Source organism: Pelodiscus sinensis, chromosome 1 (assembly GCF_052426305.1).
Source record: "Pelodiscus sinensis isolate ZL-2025 chromosome 1, ASM5242630v1, whole genome shotgun sequence".
NCBI classification, from domain to species: domain Eukaryota; kingdom Metazoa; phylum Chordata; order Testudines; family Trionychidae; genus Pelodiscus; species Pelodiscus sinensis.
This window is the reverse complement of record NC_143052.1, coordinates 28,571,192-28,598,415: the sequence shown is the minus strand read 5'-3', so window position 1 is coordinate 28,598,415 and position 27,224 is coordinate 28,571,192. Positions and strand designations below refer to the sequence as shown.

The 27,224-nt window shown below is 42.9% G+C and overlaps 1 protein-coding gene across 2 annotated transcripts in view; it reads left to right on the top strand.

Moving 5' to 3' along the window:
- COG5 (component of oligomeric golgi complex 5) overlaps positions 1-27,224 on the top strand; it is a 347,964-nt gene that overhangs the window by 229,974 nt on the left and 90,766 nt on the right. For both annotated transcript variants that reach the window (XM_006120390.5, XM_075927034.2), the window contains 3 exons: positions 15,778-15,943; positions 16,813-16,925; positions 17,022-17,099. In XM_006120390.5, coding sequence (XP_006120452.1) covers positions 15,778-15,943; positions 16,813-16,925; positions 17,022-17,099 — 357 coding nt within the window. The remainder of the gene's footprint in view (positions 1-15,777; positions 15,944-16,812; positions 16,926-17,021; positions 17,100-27,224) is intronic.

The window sequence follows — 27,224 nt, the reverse complement described above, 5'->3', positions numbered from 1 at the left end:
ATATTTCCAACTGGAATAGCTTTGGAGCACTTTCTTTGGACCTCCAGTCATTAGACTGGTGGAAATCATGTATTCGTAGGATTAATATTCTTGGACTTTGATGAGAAGGACACAAAAACATTGCTTCCAGAATAGAATTATTCTGAGATGGCATTGTCTGAGAAGGTAGCGCACTGAGTGGTGGCAGAAGCTGAGAAGGAGGTTGATAATTATGAAACATTGTAACTAGAGGACTGAGTGGAGATTTTCAACTGCAGAATGAAGGCCAGGCTGCCCCATTAACAAAAAATATATTTAAAATTCTTTGCCAAGTGGTTCTAACAATTATTGTACAATTTATTGTAAAAATAAAAAGTACAAATGAGGCTTGTATTAATTGACTGTGTAAATCCATGTTGTGATGGAAATTATATGTAATATTTCATGCAAACAAAATTCCCTTTGTTAACCAGATGCAAAAAAGTAATTGAAATACTTTCCATTATGGCAAGTTTGAACAGTATATGTCCAAAGTACTGTAAGGTGTCATTCTGGAGACAGTCCTTCAAAAACATTTATTCTGAAAGTTGGTATCTAAAATGTATTTAGTTTCCAATCATGAAAACATCTTATCTTTCTAAGTTAATTTAGTTCTCCCAGTTATTTGTGTTGTATTCCAGGCCTCAGTTACTATTTTATAACATTGATGGTCTTAAATCCTGTGGAATTTTGTTTTGTGTGAATTGCTCATATAACTATTCTTGTTCACAACATTGGCAGGTATTTTATTATAGGTGTATTGTGAAATAAGTGTTATTAATTATGTATTTTGTAATACTCATACTCATAGACTTTAAGGTCAGAAGGGACCATTATGATCATCTAATCTGACCCCCTGCACAGTGCAGGCCACAGAATCTCACCCACCCCTCTTAGAATAATCCTCTCACCTATGTCTCAGATATTGAAGCCTTCAAATACTTTGAAGGCCCCAAGATGCAGAGAATCCTCCAGCTGTGATCTGTGCCCCATGCTACAGAGGAAGGCGAAAAATCTCCAGGGTCTCTGCCAATCTACCCCGGAGGAAAATTCCTTCCTGACCCCAAATATGGCGATCAGCTAAACCCTGAGCATGTGGGCAAGACTCACCAGCCAGACACCCAGAAAGTTCTCTATAGTAACTCCTATCATCCCTCCATTGACCTATTTCCCACTGATAATAAATGGTCAATTAGTTACCAAGATCATGTTCTCAAACCATCCCCTTATCATAGAACTGGAAGAGACATCAGAAGGTCATCAAGTCCAGCCCCCTGGTCTAGGCAGGACCAATCCCATCTAAATCAACCCGGCCAGGGCTTTGTCAAGCCAGGACTTAAACACCTCTAGGGATGGAGACTCCACTACTTCCCTAGGTAACCCATTCCAGTGCTTCACCACCCTCCTAGTGAAATAGTTTTTCCTAATATCCAACCTGGACCTCTCCCACCATAACTTGAGACCATTGCTCCTTGTTCTGCCATCTGTCACTACTGAGAACAGCCTCTCTCCATCCTCTTTGGAACCTCACTTCAGGAAGTTGAAGGCTGCTATCATATCCCCCCTCACTCTTCGCTTCTCGAGACTAAACAGACCCAACTCCCTCAGCCTCTCCTCACAAGTCATGCGCTCCAGCCCCCTAATCATTGTGGTTGCCCTTCGCTGGACCCTCTCCAATGCATCCACATCCTTTTTGTAGTGGGGGGCCCAGAACTGGACACAATACTCCAGATGTGGCCTCACCAATGCCGAATAAAGGGGAATAATGACATCTCTGGATCTGCTGGCAATGCTCCTCTTAATGCAACCTAGTATGCCATTAGCCTTCTTAGCTACAAGGGCACACTGTTGACTCATATCCAGCTTCTCATCCACTGTAACCCCCAGGTCCTTTTCTGCAGAACTACTACTTAGCAGGTTGGTCCCCAGCTTGTAACTATGCTTGGGATTCTTCCGTCCCAAGTGCAAAACTCTACACTTGTCCTTGTTAAACCTCATCAGATTTCTTGTGGCCCAATCCTCCAATTTGTCTAAGTCACTCTGGACCCTATCTCTGCCCTTAAGCGTATCTACCTCTCCCCCCAGCTCAGTGTCATCTGCAAACTTGCTGAGGGTGAAATCCATCCCCTCATCCAGATCATTAATAAAGATATTGAACAAAACCGGTCCTAGAACCGAACCTTGGGGCACTCCGCTAGAAACCGACCGCCATCCTGACATCGAGCCATTGATCACTACCCGCTGGGCCCGGCCTTCTAGCCATTTTTCTATCCATCTTACCGTCCATTTATCCAATCCACATTCCCTTAACTTGCTGGCAAGAATATTGTGGGAGACCGTATCAAAAGCCTTGGTAAAGTCAAGGTATATCACATCCACTGACTTCCCCATGTCCACAGAGCCAGTTACCTCATCATAGAAGCTAATCAGATTGGTTAGGCACGACTTTCCCTTTGTGAATCCATGCTGACTATTCCTAATCACTTTCCTCTCATCCAAGTGCCTCAAAATGGATTCCTTAAGGATCCCTTCCATGATATTTCCAGGAACCTAGGTTAGACTGACCGGCCTATAGTTTCCTGGATCATCCTTCTTCCCTTTTTTGAAGATGGGCACTACATTTGCCTTTTTCCAATCACGCGGGATTTCTCCCGATCTCCACGACTTTTCAAAGACAATAGCCAACGGCTCCTCAATGACATTTGCCAACTCCCTCAGTACCCTCGGATGCACTAAGTCCGGACCCATGGATTTATGTACGTTTAGCTTTTCTAAATAGTTCCTGACTTGTTCTTTACCCACCACGGGCTGTCAAACTTCATCCCATCTTGCATCACTTAGCGCAGAAGTCCAGGAGCTGACCTTGTCCGTGAATACAGAGGCAAAGAAAGCATTGAGTACTTCAGCTTTCCCTACATCATCTGTTACTAGGTTACCTCCTTCATCCATTAGGGGCTGCACACCCTCTCTGATCACCTTCTTTTTGTTCACATGCCTGTAGAAACCTTTCTTGTTATTCTTCACATTCTTAGCCAGTCGCAATTCCATTTGCGCTTTCGCCTTCCTGATAACCCCCCGGCATTCTCGAGTTATACTTTTAAACTCTTCCCTGGTCATTTGTCCAAGTTTCCACTTTTTGTAAGCTTCCTTTTTGTGCTTAAGTTCACCAAGGATTTCCCCTGTAAGCCAATCCGGTCTCCTACCATGTTTGCCTCTCTTGCTACGCGTCGGGATGGTTTCTTTCTGTGCCTTCAATAAGGCTTCTTTAAAATACTGCCAGCTGTCCTGGACTCCTTTCCCCTTCATGTTAGCATTCCATGGGATTCTGCCCATCAGATCTCTGAGGGAGTCAAAATCTGCTTTTCCGAAGTCCAAGGTGTGTATTTTACTACTCTCTTTTCTTCCTTTCATCAGGATCCTGAAATCTACCATCTCATGATCACTGCTTCCCAGGTTGTCACCCACCTCTGCTTCCCCTATTAGTTCCTCCCTGTTTGTGAGCAGAAGGTCAAGCTGCGCAAGGCCCCTGGTCGGATCCTTCAGCACTTGTGTCAAGAAGTTATCCCCAACATTCTCCAAAAACTTCCTGGATTGCCTGTGTACTGCCGTATTGGTTTCCCAACAGATGTCAGGATGTTTAAAGTCCCCCACGAGAACCAGGGCCTGCGATCTGGAAGCTTCGCTCAGTTGTCCAAAGAAAACCTCATCTACCTCATCCACCTGATTTGGTGGCCTGTAGCAGACACCAACCACAACATCAATGCTGTTGTTTGCTCCTTTAAACTTAACCCATAGACTCTCAACAGGTTTTTCTCCCTCTTTATACTGGAGTTCAGAGCAATCCTAGTGCTTTCTTACATATAGCACAACTCCTCCTCCTTTTCTGGCTGGTAATAGTTGAACTTAATTAACCAGCCCTTCAGGTTTTCCAGTATCCAGTGTTTTCCTTTTGGAGAAGAGGTGAATATTTTGCCACTTAACTGATAAGAGATTAGTTAACACACCGAAAACAAAATTGTATATACAGTATGTAAGCTGTTTTACAACTGATTACAGTGAAAATAGTAATTTCTGATCAGGGTAATCTGTCTTCTTCAGAATAATGAACACTTCAATCAAAAGCTTCAAGGGGTAGCCAAGTTAGTCTGTTACAGGGAAAAAAAACAAAAACATGTTCTGGTAGCACTTTATAGACTAACAAAACATGTATATGGTATCGTGAGCTTTCGTGGGCACAGCCCACTTCTTCAGATGACAGAGTTATAAGTTTAGAATATGTACACCTGAAATAAATAGGAGAGGGGAAGGGGGGGGCGAGGGAAGAAAAAGAAAAGGGTTGGGAGACAGAGTAAGTATCTGAAGATTGAATAGTTAAATCGAAGCAGATAAAAATAAAGTCAATAAATAGACTTCCATGTCAGGAAGGATACCACACAGAGTGCTGTTTGCACCTTCAATGGTTGTTAAATTGGTGGTGTCCCAACCAACTTGCATCACGATTGAGTCTATTAGCATGTGAATTGAATTTGTGGATGAACTCTAATTCCAATGTTTCTTCTTCGAGTGGCCCCGGGGGTGCTTCACTCTAGGTGTCGGGTCCTGTCCTGGCACTGCGACTCGGAGACTTTTCATAACTGTGCTTTGCCAGCTCGCGCGTGCGTGCTTCCCCAGAATAGCATTTGCGCCTTTGATCAGCTGTGCGTGAGCCGGAAACCGTCAGTTTCTCTCAACTGCCTCAGGTCACGGTCGGAGCTCCCTGAACTCTTTCTTCAGTGATGTTTTCAGATAGTTCTCTATCTGTAAATAGTTGAAGTTTAGTGTTAGTCGTGTTCCTGTTACTTGTTGTTCTGTTTAAAAAAAAAAAAGTTTTTCTCTCAAAACCGCTTCTCTTTGAGAAGCGCAACAGCAAAGCGCTAAAGTGGTGAAATTGACTACCCAAAACGGGGATTACACAGGCATTCTGTTTCTCTAACTGTGCTGACAATGCCTGGATCAACTAGCTTTAAAAAATGCTCAGTGTGCCATGAAGCCATGCCAATGGCTGACGGCCATGACACTTGTATCAGGTGCCTGGGGGAAGCTCATGTCCCCGAAAAGTGCACCCATTGTCGCAAGGTAACCTCAAGAGCCCGGATGGTGCGGGAGATAAAGACAAGGCTGTTAATGTTCGGCAAGGCGTTGCAGCCTGACCCGATCCCTCCTGCAGCCACAAAAACCTCTGAGCGTAAGAGGAGAGCGGCTTCTCCGGGACCGGCTGTCTCAAAAACATCAAAGCCGTCCCCAACGCGCTCTCTCCCTGCGGCAGCCACAACATCGGCAGGGGCTTCCAAGGTGACCCCTGGGGGGTCCGGACAACTTACCGGGGCTGGCATGAGAGAGCCTCCACCGACGAGAGTGAGAGCGGCTTCGGCGCCGACATTGGGAGCGGTGCCGCAGCTGGCCGGCAAGTCTGCACCGGCTTCCGCTGTGTGCTCCCTGAAATTGACAGAGGCGCCGGTGCCGCAACTAACCAGCTGCTCTGCACCGGCTTCAGCGTCACTGGCTGTAACGGCACCTGCCTCACCGGCCCCGATGATGATAATGGCACCGTCCCCTCCGGCACCGGTATCCGAGGCAGAACATTTCGATGCCTAAGCCTCGGCACCGTTGTTAACCCTGGCACCAGGCATTCTACTGGCACTGGCATCAGCGCAGCAAGAGCTGATTTTCCCGGCACTGCTTCATTTCAACTCGGTGCCTGGCTCCCCTGTGGCTGTGGGGATAGATGAGTCTTCAAGACCTAGGAAGTCATTGTCAAAGACCCATTATAGGGACAGGTCTTTCTCCAGCTGTTTCACCAGCAAGGCATGTTCACTATCCTGACTATAGTGTTTCTCCTTCATAGATCACGTACAGCCGGCGTAATTATAGGGACACAGTGTACGTAGAGGCACGTTTGTCCCGTTCACGATCTCGTTCACCCTCCCGATTCTCAAGGTACAGGTCTGTTAGGGTATGTCTACACTACAAAGTTAATTCGAACTAACAGACGTTAGTTCGAATTAACTTTGATAGGTGCTATACTAGCGCTCCGCTAGTTCGAACTTAATTCGAACTAGCGGAGCGCTTAGTTAGAACTAGGTAAACCTCATTGTACGAGGACTAAGCCTAGTTCGAACTTACTAGTTCAAATTAAGGGGTGTGTAGCCCCTTAATTCGAACTAGTGGGAGGCTAGCCCTCCTCAGGTTTCCCTGGTGGCCACTCTAGCCAACACCAGGGAAACTCTATTGCCCCCCTCCCGGCCCCGGACCCCTTAAAGGGGCACGGGCTGGCTACGGTGCCCGTGCCAGGTGCAAGCCTGCCAGCGCCCAGCCAGCAGACCCTGCACCTGGCACGGCTCGAGCCAGCCACCCGATGCCCCCCAGCCCTCCCCCACTTTCCGGGACCAGGCTGGCGGCTCCCGGGAGCTTGCCCAGGACCGCAAGAGGCGGGCACCCGCCTGGTCCAGTGCAGACATCGTGGACCTCGTCCACGACCTCCGCACTAGGCACAGGAAAGCGGCCGTCTAGGGCAGGAGAGCTGCCAGCCTGGCCACCCAGGAGTAGGTTTGCATGAAAATCAAGGTGGTCCACTGAGAACCCCGACCCTGAGCCCTGAGCTTAGAATGGCCCTACTGGGTCAGACCAAAGGTCCATCTAGCCCAGTAGCCTGTCTGCCGACAGTGGCCAACCCTAGGGACCCTGGAGGGGATGGACCAAAGACAGTGACCAAGCCATTTGTCTCGTGCCATACCTCTCCAGCCTTCCACAAACTTCGGGCAGGGACACCACTCCTACCCCCTGGCTAATACCACTCCATGGACCCAATCTCCATCACTTTATCTCACTTCTCTTTAAACTCTGTTCTAGTTTTAGCCTTCACAGCCTCCTGCAGCAAGGAGTTCCACAGGTTGACTCTTTGCTTTGTGAAGAACAACTTTCTGTTATTAGTTTGAAGCCTGCTATCCATTCCTTTCCTTTGGTGTCCTCTAGTCCTTCTATTATGGGAACTAATGAAGAACTTTTCTGTATGCACTCTCTCCACCCCACTCGTGCTTTTATAGACCTCTATCATATCCCCCTCCATCTCCTCTTTTCTAAGCTGAAAAGTCCCAGTCTCTTTAGCCTATCTTCATATGGGACCTTTTCCAAACCCCTCATCATTGTAGTTGCCCTCCCCTCTCCCAGCTTCCTTCTTCCCCTCTCCCACCTCCTTTTCCCAGTCTCCCCCAGTTTTGTTCAATAAAGAGAGATTCTATTTTTGAACACAATTGTCCTTTATTTTGTACATCAGGAAGGGGGGCTAGGGAGGGGTAAGTGGAAGGAGGTGAGGGAGGAATGGGGTACGAGCCCCCGATGGGGAGGACTGGGCTGGCTCTGCGGGCTTCTGGGGGTGGAACCTCTCCTGCAGCCCCCCTATCAAACCATAATTTCGATAATTATTCAAAACTAGCAGAGTTAGTGCACCATCTCCCAGACAACAAGAAAGCACTCCTGAAAGCAATAGTACAAGAAGGGTACGCATCATGTAGCACTGCACTACAGAGTGCCATGGATGTGGCTGACACAGCGGCTCGAGCCACTGCTACAGATATCACCATGAGGAGAGCATCATGGCTTTTGTCAGCAGGTCTCCAAGGGAGATACAAAACCAGGTTGAGGATCTACCGTTTGACAAGCTTAAGCTCTTTGCAGCAAACACCGATGAAGTCCTTCACTCGGGAAAAGACTCACGCACCACTCTGCATACACTTGGGATGTACACACCTTCCTTTAATCGTAGACGTTATTTCCCTTACCAAAGGAGATACGATTTAAATTTTTCTAGACAGCAAACATGCCTCTTCCAGAACTAACGTCCTAGGCAACGTCCTCAGTGTAAGCGGCTACAGCAGAGCCATTCGACCAATCAGTCGTCGACTAAGCAGCAGATTTGACTTGCTTGTCGAGGCTGCAAGCCAACCACCCATAATCAACACGGAAAATGAAACTCTTCATCTTTTTCACCATCGCCTACGATCAGTTTATCATCAGTGGTCCGCCATCATTACGGACAGATGGGTGCTAGAGGTAGTACAGTCCAGCCTTTCCATCCCCTTTCTCTCTGTTCACCCTACCACTCCCCCTACCCCAACCCTCTTCAGGGACCCCTCTCACGAGCAACTGCTGAAGCAAGAAGTTCAACGTTTGCTCAGCATTGAGGCAATAGAGAGAGTTCCCAAGCAGTTCTGGGCAAAAGGCTTTTATTCCTGATATTGTCTTATACCAAAGAAGTCAGGAGACTGGAGACCCATTCTAGACCTTCAAAAGTTAAATGGGCACCTTCAAAAGCATCGTTTCAAGATGGTAAACTTACCAACTATTATTCCGTCGTTGAACAAAAGGGACTGGTTTGCAGTCCTCGACTTGCAGGACGCCTATTTTCACGTAGCAATTCACGTGGCTCATAGGCATTTTCTTCGCTTCCAATTGGGGGACGAGCACTATCAATACAGAGTTCTATCATTTGGAATAGCATGTGCTCCCAGGGTTTTCACCAAAACATTAGCAGTGGTCGCGGCCAACCTGTGCAGACTGGGGGTGACAATATCTTCCTATTTAGATGATTGTCTCCTCGGAGGCACGACGTATAAGGAAACATGCCATATAGTTTGGACAGTATCCGATGAATTTGCTGTTCTGGGCCTTCTCATAAACATAAAGAAGTCGTCACTAGTTCCATCTCAAAACCTCATTTTTATAGATGCACGGTTTGATTCAACCATGGCGCGAGCATACTTACCAACGGAACGTTTTATGGTAATCAAAGACCTGGTACACACTGTGGTGCATGCTCCAACAATTCCCACATGTGTCTGTCTATAGCTGATGGGGCATATGGCTGCTGCCACCATCGTAGTGTGCAACGCAAGGTTACGTTTTTGATGCCTCCAGCACTGGTTAGCCACGGTTTACATTCCGGCGAAACACAGTGTTCACAGGCCGATAGTGGTGCCACAGTATGTCTGGGAGTCCCTTCAGTGGTGGGCCAACCTGGCCAATCTTCTTATGGGTGTTCCATTTAATCGCCCGCAACCTACAAGACAAATAACCACAGATGCCTCCCTGACGGGTTGGGGAGCTCACATGGGCAATCTCACGGTCCAGGGACACTGGTCGACACAAGAAATGCTACTGCATATCAATGTGCTCGAGTTGAGAGCGGTGCGGCATGCTTGCAAGCATTTCCAATTGCACATTCAGAATACAACGACCAGGATTCTAATGGACAATGTGGCAACCATGTTTTATATCAACAGACAAGGAGGTGCCTGATCCCGTTCTCTTTGCGCAGAGAGCATCCATTTATGGAATTGGTGTATCAACAACACCACCATTCTAACAGCTTCGTATCTTCCAGGTGTCGACAACTTAATAGCGGACTCTCTCAGCCGGCGTTTTCCACACGAACAAGAGTGAGAGATTCGCATGGACGTGGTGACTCGTATCTTTGCTCAATGGGGGTTTCCGTCAATAGATTTTTTTTGCGACAGAACTCAATTTGAAATGTCCCGCCTATTGTTCAAGAGCCGGAATAGGACGTCACTCACTGGGGGACGCTTTTCTTCTCCACTGGTGGAGGTCGTTACTATATGCCTTTTCCCCGGTTGTCTTAATTTCCAGGGTTCTCGAGAAAATCAACACAAACAAAGCCCAGGTGATCCTCCTAGCCCCGGCATGGGCTCGTCAGCCTTGATTCTCAATGCTCCACCAGATGTCAGTGAGAGCGTCATATCCTCTGCCTTCTCTTCCGAGTTTATTGACCCAGGGCAACAGATCTCTCAGTCACCCGAGACCTGAAGTTCTGCACCTCACGGCATGGATGCTTGTTGGTTTACCGACTCCGAGCAATCCTGTTCTCAGCGAGTCAAGCAAGTGTTGATGCATAGTAGAAAACAGTCTACACGAACTGCTTATACGGCTAAGTGGTCCAAATTCCAAGTATGGTGTGCGGATAACAATGTAGACCCTTGTTTCGCAACCCTACCTTGTATATTGGAATACCTCTTTCAGCTGCATGACAACGGCCTGACAGTTGCATCTCTACGAGTACACTTGGTGGCAATTAATGCATTCCATCATAAGGATGAGGATGTTTCCTTGCTCGCTCACCCTATTCCAAAAAGGTTTCTGAAGGGGTTCTCGAATCTTCATCCCCCGCGGAGGCCTCCTCCGCCTTTATGGAGTTTAGATCTAGTCCTAGAAACTTTGACACGTCCTCCCTTTGAGCCCTTGGCTACAGTGACGTTACACTTACTTACTGTCAAGCTTCTATTCCTCCTAGCCCTCACTTCGGCTTGCAGAGTGAGTGAGAGAGCAGCTTTTATGACCTCACCTCCATATACAGTTTTTTCTAAAGACTCGGTGACATTGAGGACTCATCCGGTGTTTATCCCGAAGGTTTCTTCTGAATTCCACATAAATGAGACAGTAGTTTTACCACATTTCTTTCCAAAACCCCATACCTCACCATAAGCAGCGCAGTTGCATACATTGGATATGAGAAGATCCTTAGCATTTTTCATTGACAGAACACGGGGTTTTAGGAAAACAGACCGTTTACTGGTATCATTAGCGCACCATTCAAAAGGACAGCCTCTAATTTCTCAGCGTATTTCGAGACTGATAGTTTCATGTATATCCATGTGCCCCTCGCTACGAGGGAAGCCTCTCCCTTCTCTTCCGAGGGCTCATTCAACTAGGACAGTTGCTACTATTACGGCCTTTCTGAGCGGAGTGTCCTTTCGTGACATTTGCAGAGCGGCAACATGGTCTTCTAACGTGACTTTTATGAAGCACTATGCTATAGTCGATCAGTTTGCTTCAGACTCTTCTGTGGCTACAGCAGTACTTAATCGTGCTGGTAGTCTTGATTCTGGAGTGCTCTAATTCTGTTCTGGATACTGCTCCGGAGTCACTTAAAGTGGAACACCCACAGGGCCACTCGAAGAAGAAAAAGAAGTTACCCTGTGAAGTAACGATTGTTCTTCGAGATGAGCCGCGGCAAGCCCCACTCTCTAGCTGCGCTGTCCAGCGATCTGCACATCGCCTGAACCCGGCTCTTCCAGGTTGTAATCTACTCACCACGGGCGAGTAGATTACATAGTTTGTCGAGCCCTGGGCATGTATATTAGGCTTTATCTTGCTACCAGGCATGCCGATGGCCGGAGGGGGTCAAAGAGGGCATTTGACCCAGGGCGTGGCAATTCAAAAAGGCACATGTGGCTCCTGGCCACTGCTAATTGCTTCTGGAGCACAGGGCAGTACGCTTCAGAGCCTAGCACATCATGCCCCGGGTAACTCTCAGAACCAGTAGAAAGAGGATGTGTAGTCTGGTCAGTGCAGAAGGCTGGCTGGCCCCAGCCCTGCCCCTTCTGCCTTAGGTCCCACCCTCTTCTGGGAGTGAGGAGGTGCCCCCTCATATTGCCCTGTGGCCTGGCAGTCCTGTTGGTCCTCAGCTTGCTACTGATGCACTGTACTGATTAAATGCTCTAGCCTGTATTACTTTCATTTGCCATCTTACTTCTTGGGTTAGACCTACCATGATTTATACTACAGTTATAACATTTTTGTAAATATTTTTAGGATAATTTTATCATCTCTCTGTTGTTATCTGTTAGGACACTAATACCTCTACAGAACCATAATTCTATGTGTCAGCTATTAAACTATCTGACTATTCATTTATGTACAAGTAATACAGAATCAATTCTGTTTTTGGAAGTCAGTACAAGGTACTTGGAAAGAACATAAGCATCCTGTAACTCCAGCTGTTCATGACAAAGTGTTTAATGTAGATCAGCAAACCACTTTTTGTGCTCTGGAAATATACCTTTGTGATAGTAAAGACATTGGCAAAAGTAGGACTGCTTTTTTCTTCAAAAAGTTCCACAACAATTTTGCCCTCATGTTTTTCTCCAAAGCAAAACTTGTTGGCAGTGGGAAGTCTGCAAGACTGTTTTCCAGCTTTCATTGAATAATGTATCTATGCTAAACACACTAATTCTGAGATGTATGTGCCATTCTGCTAGTACAATCGATGTTTGTTTTCCCCGCCCTTCAACATTGATCTCTCTCTCCACAATACAATTTTGTTCCCAAGAGAGAGACTAGTTTTTGTACTTATCATGCTTAAACCTAGACTTTAGCTATGCATACAAAGTAAAATTCTCTTAGGATTAATGATGCACCAGCTGTGTATTTTGAACCTTTGTGGGAAATAAAATGTGAACTATTTTTTGAGGGTAGAAAACAGTGTTGTGAGAAGCAAATGGATGAAAAAAATGATTTCAATATATTATTTTCTGGGGTTGAATACTTTATCTGACTCCTCCCCCAAGATTAAATATTTGTGTTGCCGTGATTCCCCAGGCCACAATTCCTGCAATTTAAGTGAATAGGGGAGCTGTGTACTATTTGTTAGACATTTTACTTAAGCAAAACATTGTGGATCAAGTTTCTCTTTTATACAGTGTTAAAGTGTAACATCATGCAAATGGCTGATTAAATACTTTATTTATACATTCATTCCATATAAAGAAGATCCTGGTCAAGGTGATCTCTGATATATTAAAAAAAAAAAAAAACTACTTCAGTAGTTATTTCCCCTCCCTCCCAAGAACTAATATATACTGTACCTGGCAGCTAAAAATATTACAAATCTTTGAAGTTTCCTACAAGAGCCTTCACAAATAGACATAATTATCTTATTCCTTGAATAATATATTAAGTGACTAGTATTTAAATTAGCTATAGAACAAATTTAATACCACAAAAATGGTTGAATAATTTATTCAATAAACTCTAGTAAAATTCATCAAATAAACTATTCACCAAATACTATCTAGTCTTACTTACTATCGCTCCTTTTCCTTTCTATCTTTAGTCCTCTTAGTCCTATTATAGATCACAGTGGATTTTCCTTAATAACCTTCAGTATCTGTTTCATTCTCATTTTCACTGTTTTTCATTCTATGTATTGTATTCTCCACCCTTTTCCCATAATATTTTCTCCCCCTGCCTCCAATATCTGTCTTCATTTTTCTTATTAATTCCACTAATCTTTCTTTTTCTTCTGCTCGCCCACCTACACGTGAGGCTTGGGAATTTTACCACACATTTAATTGTCAGAGGACTAACCTTAGTAGCTATATGATCCCTTTTCATGATCAATGCTTATCTCCTTCTCTCCCCTCCCCTCCACATCAGAGGCCTTGGCTTCTGAAGTAATTCAATATTAAAATCTCAGCTTTCATTTATTAAAATTATGATTCAAGCCCTTCTGGTTGTGATGAAACAACTACATGTCAAAGGTTATGTTCTTTAGAGATGTCTTCTTGAATCTGCAGGCCCCTGAAACAATAGCGCTAAGAAGGATAACTGTACCGTTCATTTCATTCAAGTCTGAATTTTGAAACTCATTCCTCTTGGATGTATCTGTGCAGAGGGCTTTAGTGGAGATAAGTCACAGGAGATCTTAACACTGTCTTCTGTTCAGTTGGGTTGGGGTGGACTAAATACAACTCAATGGAAGCCTCAGGTAGGCACCCTACATGCCACTTAAAGTGACCTGCTGTAGGAATCATGCGCTCTCTGCGCACCATGTGCTCCAGCTCGGGAAGGGGATTTGCATGCTGTCCTTGCCCCAGCACAGTCTCTCAGCTCTTATTGGCTAGAAATCAGCCAATGGGAGCTAGCGGGACCTTCCACAGGCAGCACACGGAGAGCCCCCTCCAAAGAGTGCCTGGCAGTCAAAGAACACATGGCCCCTGCAGCAGGCCACTTTGAGTGGCATATGGGGCATGGCAGGCAGGAACCTTGTCTAAGGGTCCTGCCGGACAGCTGGCCATGAATAACATAAGACACGAGCCTGCACCTGGCATCCCACCTCTAACTTTGCACTCCTGCCCCGTCATAACCCAAACCCACATCACCTCCCCTCCTGCACCAATACCTCCTCCCAGACCCTGCACCCCACTTCTCTGTCTCCAGTCACAACCCCCTCCACCTCTAGGACTCAGCACATACCCCTGAACTGCCACCTCCTGCACCCTGGCCCCAGATCACAGCCAAAGTTTCCTCTAATCCAGTGTTTCTCAAAGTGGTCTGCGAAACCACTTTGAGAAAGCTGTTAACTGGCTGCCCTGGTGTGTTTACTTACCAGCGCCGCAGTCACAGAGCCTTGCAGCTTCTCTTGGCTCTGGTTCACTGTTTGCAGCCAAGGGGAGCTGCGGGAAACAGTGGCTCAGCCCACCCCACTTCCTGTGGCTCTCCTTGGCTGCAAACTGGAGCCAATAGAAGCCACAAGGCTGTGTGGACACGGCACCAGTAAGTAAACACAGCAGCACAGCCAGTTAACAGGTTTCTCACAGTGGTTTCATGGATCGCTTTGAGAAACACTGCTCTAATCTTTTCCATCCATGTGTGGATTTTTTCCATCCATGGGCGGAAAAGAATTGTATATGCACGAATGCATGTGCAAATGTAGAAACAAAAGCTAGCTGTGGGTGCTCTTCCAATCAACTGGGTGGCACTTGAATCTCTCCTGAGTGGCCACACAAGTGCACAGCTTACAGTAATGGTGGGCAACCTGAAGCCCATGGGCTGCATGTGGCCTACTGGGGCTCCACTTGCGGCTCGTGGACCCTTTGCCTGACCCCCTTCCTCATGCACTTCTTGTGCACTGGAGCCCTGCACTTCCTACTAGAGATATACAATCCTGTTTGCTTAATTAACCTTTTAAGTGCTGTGTTTAACTGGTTAACTGCTTAAACGTGGGTGTGGGAGGGATGCTCTGGCCTGCTGGACTGGAGCGGAGCAGCCCCACACTGTGAGCAGGAGCTGCTTCAGCCCAGTTGCTTCTGGCTGGGAGTTGGCAGCCTGGTGCAGGGCCAGAAGTGGTGTGGCTTGGGCACTCATTAATGGACTGAAAACATAGCCATCCTTCTAAAAAGGAATCTCACAAGCCAACTACAGAGAGTGAGTGCAAAATTGACCTGCATATGCAAATTTGACACTGTTTCCCTGGGGTTTAACAAAGACACTAACTGGATGGCCTACTATAAAACCAGTCTTCCTTACATTTAACGTGTCACTGACATCAAAAGCCAAGTATAGGACACTTCCAGGTCACTCAATTAGCCTTATTGGCATTTCCACTACTATTGGCAGGTACATTTTCCCCCTCTTCCTTCTTTTTCTATTATAATTCTGATAGTCCTCCCTTTTTTTCCTCCACTCAAGCTCATCTGAAGAAGTCTGTTTTGCCCACAAAATCTCATGATACTCTCTCTCTATATATAATATACTTATTAGTTTATAAGGTGCTACCGGACTACTTGTTTCTGAGACAGTGATTCTCAATATTGTACAGTATTTTTCATATGCAAGAATTATTGAATTTGTAGCTGGTAGTCTGTTGGATTAATTTCCTTTCTTTTCTCCTCTTCTCCCTCTGTTGTTGCCCTATGTATAACTCACGATTGATTGAGTAATGAACTAGTAAGATCAAAATAAATCAACTCCTCCCTTTTTTTCCTTTTCTTCTCTAATCCCTGTTAGGACACCAATCATTTGATGATAAATGAAATGAGCCACCAAACTCTAGCATGTTAACTTAAATATTGAAATGACACCTCATTATGGCTAAATCATGAATCATTATACTGTTAGACATTACCTTTTCTCTCCTTATCTCTGTAGAATCCTACTCAAGTGGGAACAGCACTTCAGGTTTTCCATAACCTTGGAACTTTGACGGATACCATTTCTAATGTAGTGGATGGGTACTGTGCATCTCTAAAGGAGAACATCAGCAATGCTTTGGATATCAAAGTTTTGACTCAGCCATCCCAGACAGTTACAAGAGGTACAATGTGGGCATTTTATTTAATTTACAGCATAACAGTCTCTGGTCATTTGGCAGAAGTGTTCAGTCATATGGGAGGAAAAATCCTTAGCATTCTTAGGTGTTCATCATAGAGACCATTAACCTGTTTTGGGTTTGATTCTACCTTAATAGTGTTTGTGAAAGACCACAAGAGAGTGGCATATCACTTGTAAGCAGAGCAACAAATCTGACGGAACACTTTTGTCAAATAATAAGAATCTCTCAAAGTAGTATTTCCAGCTTGGGGGATTACTATATCATATTAAACTGAGGTTCCCTTCACGTGGCACCGTGAAGCATTGAAGAACATAAGTGCAAAACTGATTTAAATGTCAGATTTTAATTTGAAGTCTCTACAACAAGGTTTGTGATTAGCATTTTGTGTTGGAACCATAATAAGGGCATATAGTTTCTTGAAGAAGAGGAAGGCTTAATACTTAAAGAATGTCATATTTTTCTTATTCTAATATACTTGGGCCAAACTGTTCAGGTGAGTGCCTATACCCTTGCTGCAACTAATTGTCCCACTTCACTCTGCCAGTACATCTTACAACAGTGGAGAAAAGTACATTGGCTTTGTTTTTTTGGCTGAGATGAGAAGCAGTGAAGTAGTTAATAAAGCTAATATTTAAAGTATCTTCACGGTGCTTCAGAGTTAATACTTAATTGAGGTGATTGGGGCTGTTCTCTCAAGTTGTCCGTGTCTGTTCAGCATTTCTGAAAGTCAGGCCATTTCTTTAGGTTTTATGTTTTGAAACTCATTGAGCTGGGCACTTGCACTGGACAGCATCAGTCTTGATTTTTAAATCCTGAAATAGGCTGATATGTTACCTTCAAAATATGTTTAGGTGGCCCTGGCCGAGCTGTTATGCCAACACCAGGAAACACTGCAGCCTTCCGAGCAGCCCTCTGGACAAACATGGAGAAGCTCATGGATCAGATCTGTGCAGCCTGTGCACAGGTATTCAGTCCCTATGTTTCCTCTTCTACATTAGTCAATTTTTGCGTATGCCACATTAGAAAACTGAAATTATCCTTGAAACAAATTCTCTTGCAGGTGCAGCACTTGCAAAAAGTATTGACAAAGAAGAGAGACCCCGTTTCACATGTCTGTTTCATTGAGGAAATAGCTAAGGTAAAGTTTTCATTTTTCAAGCAGAATAACTTCTTACAAAGACAGAGAGAGTGGTTCTTAAGGAAAATGTGGTAAGAGGAGCACTTCAGTTATAGTTATGAAGTTCTATAACAATTTTGTAATTTCAATAATGAGATACTAGTGAAAGTCAGACTAGCGTAGAAAAGTGCATGTATGGGCTATTTATGATCTGTGGGGTATAATGGTAGGGCACGTACATTTTCTTGTAATAATTGCTTGTGTTTTCTTTAAAAGAACCGATAAGATGCCATTGTCAGTTTTTATTAGTGATCATTATTGTCATCCCATAATATACTGTGTAGTTTGAATAATTAATGTTGTGCATTAGTTTTCATAGGAAAATATGTCTTCATGTGGTATCTAGTGTTCTCAGCCATCTGTTTCTCTATTTTTTTGGCAATTTCTTCTCTGAAAAAATAATCATGGCTGTTCTTTTCCCTACAAAGGCACAGATATGAATGCCCATTCTTGTCCATTCATTTGTATTGTTTCTATTCTTATTTGGAATATTTGATTAATGGTCTCCTTTAGGGCTAGAAACAGCAATATTGAAGCCGTTTTGTCTGCATTATTAAATGGGGAACAACAAAAACAAAAGAAGTTTTAGGGTCTGGTTTTTATGCAGACATCTCCTTTTCTGTGCATATTTCTGAATTAATAATTCACATGGATTTAATTTCTGAAATGGTCTTGGAAAACTATTCATGTGTAAATACTTCTCGACAGTAAAATCAAATAATAAAGGTTTAGCACAGTGAACATTCTTGTCTCGTACTTAAGCTCACTCTGAAATACATGAGTATAACATTGCCAGACACTTTTACATTTTTCTGTAAGAGGAAATGACTAGTATTTTCCCCTCTCTTTAAAATCCAAAGAATTGGATAATCTTTAGGCTGGGAAACATCTCTTCATACCAAAAATTTGCTCTTGCAAAAATGATCCATTGTTCCTTGGTTTTCACAAAGCGGCTCTGCAATAAACCAGACTCTTAAAAAGGAAGATGACCCTTCAGATAAAGGGGCCAATCCTGCACATTGAGAAGTTGTGGAGTAGTTTGGATGTGAGAGAACTCATGTAAATGAGCTTTCCATCTTTCATACAGAATGAGCTTTCCATCTTCCATACAGAGCAGCTTCCTCTCCTGGATCCAGTGCTTTCCCCAGTGTCTCTCCTTACTTTTGAGTGGTGGCTGTTAGATGGGGAGAGGACTCTCCCGCTGCTCAGGGGAGGCTTAGGGGAAATAGGGGTCAGGAGGAGAAAGAGAGACTGGCAAGTCTTTATCATTGTGTTTAACACAGGTAGAGGCGTTAATTAGGAAAAGACTGGCAGGTAAATGAAATACTGTGTTCTAGTACATGAAGCATTGAACCTCAGTTATGAGGTACTGAACACCCTCTCCCATTAATTTCATGTTGTGTGACTGAGCCTATATTGCCACCTGCATTTTCCAAATAATATGTATTTGTTTCTCGATATTTCTCCTTCTCGATTAGTGATCTCTCAAACTCTGCGATCATCTTAAAGGAATATAAAACAAAGCTTGATAGTTCTTATTCTAGGAATGAGATAGATAATACAGTATTAGTTTTTCTTACGACTCTTTATCTTTTAAGAATTAGCCCAGCCTAGAATGGTGCTGTTTACTACGTCCTTTCTCATTCAAATACTATATATTAAAGTGCTTCTGTGGGCCATTATCATATTAACACCCAGTGGGAGGTCTCTGGGAAAAAGTATAGTGCAATATCATAAGGTGAACGTATGAAATGAAGCCACACAAATCAGTGTTGATGGTTTTCAGCCAAAAACAGTCAAATACTAGTCACAGCTAAAATTTGGGAAGTCATGTAAATGTACTTAGTTTGAGCTGTACAGACAGCTATCTAGGGGAGCAAAATTATGATGTGTATTGCCAGTAAGAAATAATCCCAGCACTGAGTCATGAAAAGTGTGTATCTCATAGTAATCGAAGTCATAGCAAGTTCACAGCTGACACTATCATCTTCAAGACATCAGAAAAAGGTTGTATTGAGACAAGGTTAGATGTTTTTTGTGTTCAATTTTGCTAGTAAGCTGAGCTAAACAGTGAAACAAACTAAATGTAATAGCATTATGCCCATTTTGTAGGACAGAATGCCTGATGACCTCTCCATTCTGCATTCTGTGCATTAATTACAATTAGTGATGTCAGTATCATTATTATAGTCATCTTCTGCAGCAGCTGCACTACTACTTTGCATGTCCACCTGCTGTCTTGTTCTAACTATGGCAGTATAGGCGCCAGCTGAAGAAACATGAGAGAAGTGATTCTGGGATTGATAAACACATGCCTTTTAATAATAGGGAAACTGATAGCCTTTTGGTTCATTACCCTCTGCCTTTATTTATTTTGTGGGACTTTTTTTGGTGTATTTCTCCTTCTGTCACAGACCACATTTCCCCTAATTCCACATCTGTTGTCTCATTCACCTGCTTTTCTGCCTTCTAATTACCTGCCATTGTAATAATATTTTGTAGTTCTATACCCGTTTCCATCTGAGGATGCCAGACTCTTTACAGATACTAATTAATTAAGATTTACAATACCCATGTGAGTAGGAAAATTCTACTCTTTAACAGATGGAGAAGCTGAGGCACAGGGGCCTTGTTTTCACTTAAAAAATTCTAAATACCTGGGTTCAACACTACAATGGTAAAATACTTCCAGTCTACATGATAGGTAACCTTTACACTGATATCAATGAAACACATGTAAACTTAAAAATGACAAATAATACTGAAAGATGAAGTGAGTTTGTGTACCTGCCAAGATATTCTTTCAGTGATTTAGATGTGAGCTGATGAAAAGTACCAACAAAAATTCAGAATTTTGGTGGATTAATCTCATTTTTTTGGGTAAAGGTTTGAAAAATTGATTTTTTATATTATCGTTTTGAAATGGTTTTTGTAATTTTTAGTTTAAAATTGTTAAGTTTAAACTTTAAAATTACAAATACATTTCAAAATAATTTAATTTGTTCTCTTGATAATTCTTGTTCTTTTCAATTATTTTGTATTCATTTAAAAATAGATTTAATTTGCCTTTAAAGAACTGGTAGAGGACTTCAGCTGTTCTACCCTATTTCTTTTCCCTTTCAATAGCTAGTGACTAATGCTGGTGCGATGAAGAGCGATAGCAAAGCTAAACATTGATTTCAGTATTTGGCTTATTTATGACAGGCCATTTCCTCATCGTATAGAGAAGGCAGAGTTGAAAGTGAACTCTGACTTTCACATACTATAGAGCCTCCTCTCCCACATTCATTTCAGTTAGTGATATTAAAAAGTGAAAAAAAATTAACATCATGACAAACATTTTATGGGTTTTTTTTGTAATTGTGATCAGTGGATATGCACGAAATGGGGGGCCAATAATTGGACACTTCATGAGCAGCAATTTTTCTCTCTCTTTGGTCTTCTAGTGCTCAGATTTGTTGTTAATCCAATTAGACTGCAAAGCTCATCATCTCCCCAGATTTTTTGGGAAGATGGTGTGCTAAGGGCCGAAGGGCTTTGTTGTTGTTGTTTGTTATTTAAAGCACTGGATTTGGACTCAGAAGACCTGGGTCCTAGTCCCAGGTCCTACTGGTCTGCTGAGTGACCTTGGGCAAATGATATCCCTGTGCCATAGTTTCCCCATCTGTGGTGTGTGGATAATGATACCTCCTTCATTAACTACTTCAAAATAAGCTGATTAAACATGCCTAGAGCTATTTTTTGCATGTTGTGGAGAGCTTTTTTTCTCAAACCTGCTGGTGGATATTTTGGCGGATAAGGAGTCTATCTTATATTGTCAGTTTTGGACCTGTAAAATTTCAATGACAGAAAAGTGCCCAATAAATCTGCATTTCCCCAAAAAACTGTCAATTGTTTTTGTGACAGTGACACCTCTCCTCCCTCCCCCCCAAAAAGTAGCTTGTTTCATTTCAGAGGGGAATGTTTTTCATATTCCATTGTTGACAGAATGGTAAATGGTCCCAAGCGGCAAAACTGAAAATCCAGTAGAATTACAACCTTCTCAGAGTTTGGGGGAATATATAATTTCATTTAGATTTCCCTTAATTATTATAGCTATTTTTTAATTTTCTTGTAAAAATTTTATAGAAGCACAAGTGAGCACAGAAACTGTTATTAATTACGATGATGATGGTAGTTATTATTATTATTTTATTTTGCTAATTGCTTAAGTACAGATATGATGTTTGGTGCAATACAAGCCATGAATAAAAATATAAGCCCTGATCTTATTCACTTAATTTTAAACACAAGCACTCCCTATTGACTTCACATGCTTAAAGATAAGCAGATACGTAAGTGTTTGGAGGTTTGGAGCTACCGTTCCTGCTTTTATTCACAGTGTGTTTTCTTTCTAAACCCTGATTGGGAGTTGAACAAACCCTTGTATTGTTAAAGCTCTGTTAGTAAGTGCTCAGTTAACCAGAGAGCTCAATGAACTAGCATTTCTGATATCTCCCAATACAAATCTTCTGTCTAATAACTGGGACTGGTATACTGCCCAGCACATTATGCAATTACATATTCTGCACTCTACTTTAAAGAGGCAGAACACAAATAAATAATCTGAAATCAGGGATTTATTTATAAAAGCAGCTTCCAGGTATGTCATAAGGTCATTACAGATTCAGCCCAGTCTTCTACACCTTTCGCATCTACAATGATAATTGATGATGATGATCCTGAGGTGCCTTCTGAATAATCAAAGAAAGATTAAAGTATGTCAAGTGTAGTTTTAGTGCTCAGTGTATTTTTGGTGATCGCCATCCACTGCCCATAGTGATATGTAGTGTCCTAAGATAATCTACATTATAGAAAACTTTGCCTGGAACCCGAGTGTTCCAAGAAACCAACTACTCTGTACTATAGTACACCTTCTGGATTGGTGGGTGCCTGTATACTACTTTACACTTCATTCATTTGATTGTATTCTAATTCTTTTTTATATGCCATTGGTAAAGTATAACAGTTAATAAATGGCTTGCTGGGTTTCAGGACAAGTGAAAACTAATGTGAAATGACTGGACAGTTTCAGTCTGGTTTCTGGTGAACAAGAATACTCTTAAGAAAACCATTGTTTGCATTAATTATCATTCTTTCCAGTCTCACCAGAGAGGCGAAGGACTAAGTAGACCCACAGAAAAAATTAACTCCTCACCTTGGTATGTGGTTCTTCTTTGAGTGTTTGCTCATATTGATTCCATTCTAGGGGTGTGTATCAGTTGTTGGAGATTTTTGCCTCAGTTGTACTAGTAAGATTGGCAGTAGCACCCTTTGAAGTGCCGCACTTATACATCAGTATATTAGGTGTCACCTGTTCTACACCCTTTTCAGTTCCTTCTTGCTGCCCATGATGGTTGATTGGAGTATCTTCTCCTTGCCTCACAAGTATATAGTGTTTTTTCTCTCAACTCTTCACTATTGTTCTTTGCATATAATTGTTTACGGTAGTTAGTGAGTAAGTAGATGTTAAGTGTTAGTAGTTAGTACCTTAGGTAGCTGGGGACTTATCCCTGAGATGGGGCATGCCTTGGTCCCTGGGTTTTAAGCCCTGTTCTGCCTATAACAGACCTATGCCCATTAGTGATAGCTACAACACCATCTTCAAGTACTTGGGAGAGTTGCACATCAAGGACAAGTGTTGAATCTGCAATAACTTTTGGCCTAGAACCCCAAAAGAAAATGACATTCGTCAGCAGGCCTCCCTCATGGAGGCTATGCTTTGCCTGGTATTGGAGCCTTTCTGCTCTGACTCTGTGCCCACTGCTGATTAGAAGCACACCACCAGCCCCGGTGCCTGCCCAGTACTGTTCTGTTTTGCTGGTTCTGAAGAAGCACCTGAAGAAACAAGAATAGTGATACAGATGTAGCCGTGTTAGTCTGGTGTAGCTGAAGTGCTACATAGTCCTGTATTTTGTTTCTGAAGAAACAAAGCTTTCCAGTCAAATTCCTAGATTCACATCACTCTTTCAACTGCCTACCTCTTTCATTCAGCCTGGTTGTGGGTGACTTTGGATCACTCAGTGTTCGGCATTATATCTTTGGCTACACCTTGCAATTCTCTGCCATTCCTCTCTACTACCTACCCCCATCCTGTCCCTCTTCAGAGACCTTTGTCATGAGCAACTCCTCGCTCAGGAGGTTGACAGCCTCCTACAGTTGGGGGTTGTGGAGGTGGTCCCTCTGCAAATGAGGGGGAAATGATTCTACTCCTGATATTTTCTAATCCCCAAAATGAAAGGGAGCATAAGACCCATTCTGGCCCTATGGTGTCTCAACAAATATCTCAACAAGTTGAAGTTCTGCATGGCCTCCATCATTCCTTCCTTGGATATGGGAGACAGGTACACTGCTCTTGATTTGAAAGATGCTTATTTTCATTTACATCTTCCAAGGACACAAACGATTCCTCTCTCTCTCTCTTTTTTTTTTTTTTTTTTTTTTTTTTTGTGGGCAAACATTATTTCTAATTCACTGCTGCCCTTTAGTCTCTCGTCGGCCACACAGGTGCTCACAAAATATATGGTGCATGTAGCTGTTTTTCTGGGGCATTGAGGTGTCCAGATCTGTCCATAGCTCGATGAATGGTTCATCAAGGGCAGATCTTGGGATCAGGTGCAGAGGAGGCTCTATTTGGTGCTTTGTCATGACCTGGGCCTATTAATAAATGAAAAGAAATTAGTCCTCATACCAGTGCAGTGGATAGAATTAATAGAGTGGCCCTCTATTCCATGTGGGCCAGCGCCTTTCCTCCGGGGGCTCGTTTCCAAGACACATTGGCCTTGATATTGCATGCTAGAGACCACACACCCACCACCGCCCACATCTGCCTGATATTGTTAGGCCGCATAGCAGCATGCACTTCCATGATCCGTCATGTTTGGCTCTATCTCTGACTGCTGCAAGCATGCTGATGTTGGTCTGCACCCCCAACAGGCATGATCTAGACCTGGTAGGGTGCCCGGACCACATCCAAATGTCCTTGGAATGGACAGAGGGGGTTCCTGTCACAGCCCTATCCCTATTGCTGACCCTGGTTTCTGATGCCTTGGACCTGAGCGAGGGAGCCCACCTCAATGCGAGGCCACTCATAGTGGTTCACTTGGCCTGCCAAGCTTTCCTGCCTCATCTGAGGGCCAGGGTGGTCCAGATCCTGATGGACAGCGCTGCCTCAATGTTTTATATCAGCAAGCAAGCTGGATCCCACTCGTCAGCCCTTTGCCAAGAAGTTGTCTGGCTGTGGAGCTTCTGTGTTCAGGATGCAATTAATCTTGTAGCCGCGCACCTCCCCAGGATCAAGAATGAGTTAGCAGACTACTTCAGTAGGTTCTTCTTATCTTGCCATGAGTGTGACAAATTCCTGACAGGGTGCCACCTGGAACTGTGAGACCTCTGACCCACCAGCCTAGCTCCCTCTCTCACTGTGCTGCTATGACAAGCTGCAGACACTCTTCCAGTCTTACAATTCCACATAGGTAGGGGGCACACACAGCTGCAGTTACATTCAAGCTTTCTGCATTAACCAACCATAAAGAAGCTACAGCCAAAATAACCACCAGCATCCCATCTTAGGACTCCAGAACTGTACCATCCTATCCAAACACAAATCATCATGAATTCGTTACCCATGAATTTGTTACTCTCCCTTAATTTGGAAAGGAAATGCAACAGTCCCCCTGAGCCTAGATTCCCATGCATTTAACTCCAAACTTTCTGGTTTAGATTAAAAAATAAAACAAATAATTACCAAAGATACATTGTAAGTAATTATAAGGACTAGCGAAGAGATCAAAGCAGCAAAGGCCACAGCTTTCCTGCCCCAGGTTCTTTCACAGTTGCATATGAGCCAGGACATTTTATTTTCTGTCTTCTTCTCAAAGCCTCAGCGGAGGAGCATAGATTACAAATCTCTGGATATCAGGAGAGTGCTGGCCTTTTACATTGAAAGGACTGAGCAGTTCCAGAAGTAGACGGAGTTACTCATCACATTGGTAGACAGGATGAAAGTTTTTCCAGTGTCCACCTAGAGAACATCATGAATTACTGCCTGAATCTGCTTTTGTTATGAGCAGGCAAAAGTACCTCCATCAGCAATTGCAACTACCCACATGACTAGGGCTCAAGCCTCAGTGGCAGGCTTCCTGACCCAACTGCCAATTCAAGATATTTGCAGAGCCGCTACCTGGTCATCCATTCAGACATTCACATCTCAGTATGCCCTTACCCATTTAAGCCACACAGCTGTAAACTCCAACCCCGCCTCCATACTCACTGCTTTTGAGTCATCTAGAATAGAATCGTCATAAGCAAATCCTTAAAGAAAAAGTTACTTACCTTTTATAACTGTTTTTCATTGTGTTGTTTATGTCCATTCCATTACCTACCCTCCTACCCCTCTATCAGAGTTGCTGACAGGAAAGAAATGACAGAGTCTAGGGCTGGGTCAATTTATAAGTTGACTCATGAGTGCAGCAATTCAGAGGGCACCGCTGCTGACCTGAAGGGAACCACTAACACAAAAATCTCAAAAAACTGCATGTGTGCAGGTATACGGCTAGAATGGAATGGACACAAGCAATATGTTGTAGGGTACAACAGTTACAAAACATGGGTAACCATTCTTTTGTCAAGGTCAAGTTAAAAGCACATTAGAAGAATTCGGGAAACCTTACACTGCTGCCCATACCGGACCTGTTTTCTGGGTAGAAGACAATGTTAAGTCTCTTGGGTGGCCACTGACTTCCTGAAGCATTAGATATATTTTTTTACAGTTAATGTTTATCTTTCATAGGTCTGAGAGAATTAATTTAATGTTTTTAAGCACTTAAAATACATAGGATATTATATTTAAGCTAAATATTTTTACTGCTTGCAAATAGATTTTCTTAGGAATGATCTAAGTGCGTATTGGTGAGTTTTAAAACTATATGCTCTTAATCTTTATTTTCTAGTTCAGGAAGTTATATTTTTAAACAGTTTTAATTACTTTCTCAGTTGCATAAAACCACCCTTTTTAATTTTGCGCTGCTGGAAATCTGAAAACCATTACACATTTTGCTTAAAGTGATCAAATTCAGTATTATGAAATTCTATGTCCTGCAGTAAAAGGAAGACTTAAAAAATACATTGGTGTTTACTGAATATATTTACCTGCAATAGATAAATTAGACAATAGTTAAATGAATTAATCTTTTTTTTTTACAGTTTAATCTTAACTACCCTGAGAAGATATCACGGCTTTATTCAGAACACATTCTGAATTAGTCTGTTTCTATAATGATGAATTGTACTACAGAAAATGATAGCTTTTGTTCATAGCCTAACATTCAGCAATTATGTTGCTATAGAAATAGTGCAAATGGATTTTCCTTAGTTCAGTCCCACGAGGTTGTGCTGTACAAAATTATTTAATCACTTGTATTCTTGCTTTATTGGTGGGAAAAATATTTAGGTTGTCCTTTAAATATCTTCAGTTTCCTGAGTGATGTTCTCAAATCTGTGTTTCTATAAGGCAGATTTTTGTCTACAGATGGAGAACTCTGTGTGTATTAGTATGCAAAGCCTTATTCCACGAGCCTGCAGAAAATAGCATATATTCTCTGTATTGTTTTACATTTCAAAGAGACTTCACAATAAAGATGTTTTTCATATCCCAGTCAAAATACCAGCATTTTCATAGAAAAAATAAGTTGTGGGGGATGGTTGTGAAGTAAGAACTTGCTTGGAAGCAGCATATCAGAGTGGGTATGGTATTTTAGTGTTAGAATAGCAATGTTAAACACACAGAGGTCTGATAATTCACAGATGGGAGGTTATTGTATTCATTAAGTTTTCAACTTGCATCATGAATGGATCTGCTATTCAGGATGTAATGGAGACAAACACATTAAAAAATAAGTCCTATGTTTGGTACCCTCTTGCATTTATGTCTGATATTGAATATAGTGTGTATTCTTTTGTTCACATTTCTTTCATCTGAATTTGATACAAAATATTAACTTGATATATTAAGAACAGAGCTCTTGATTTCATTTAAGTAATTATCAA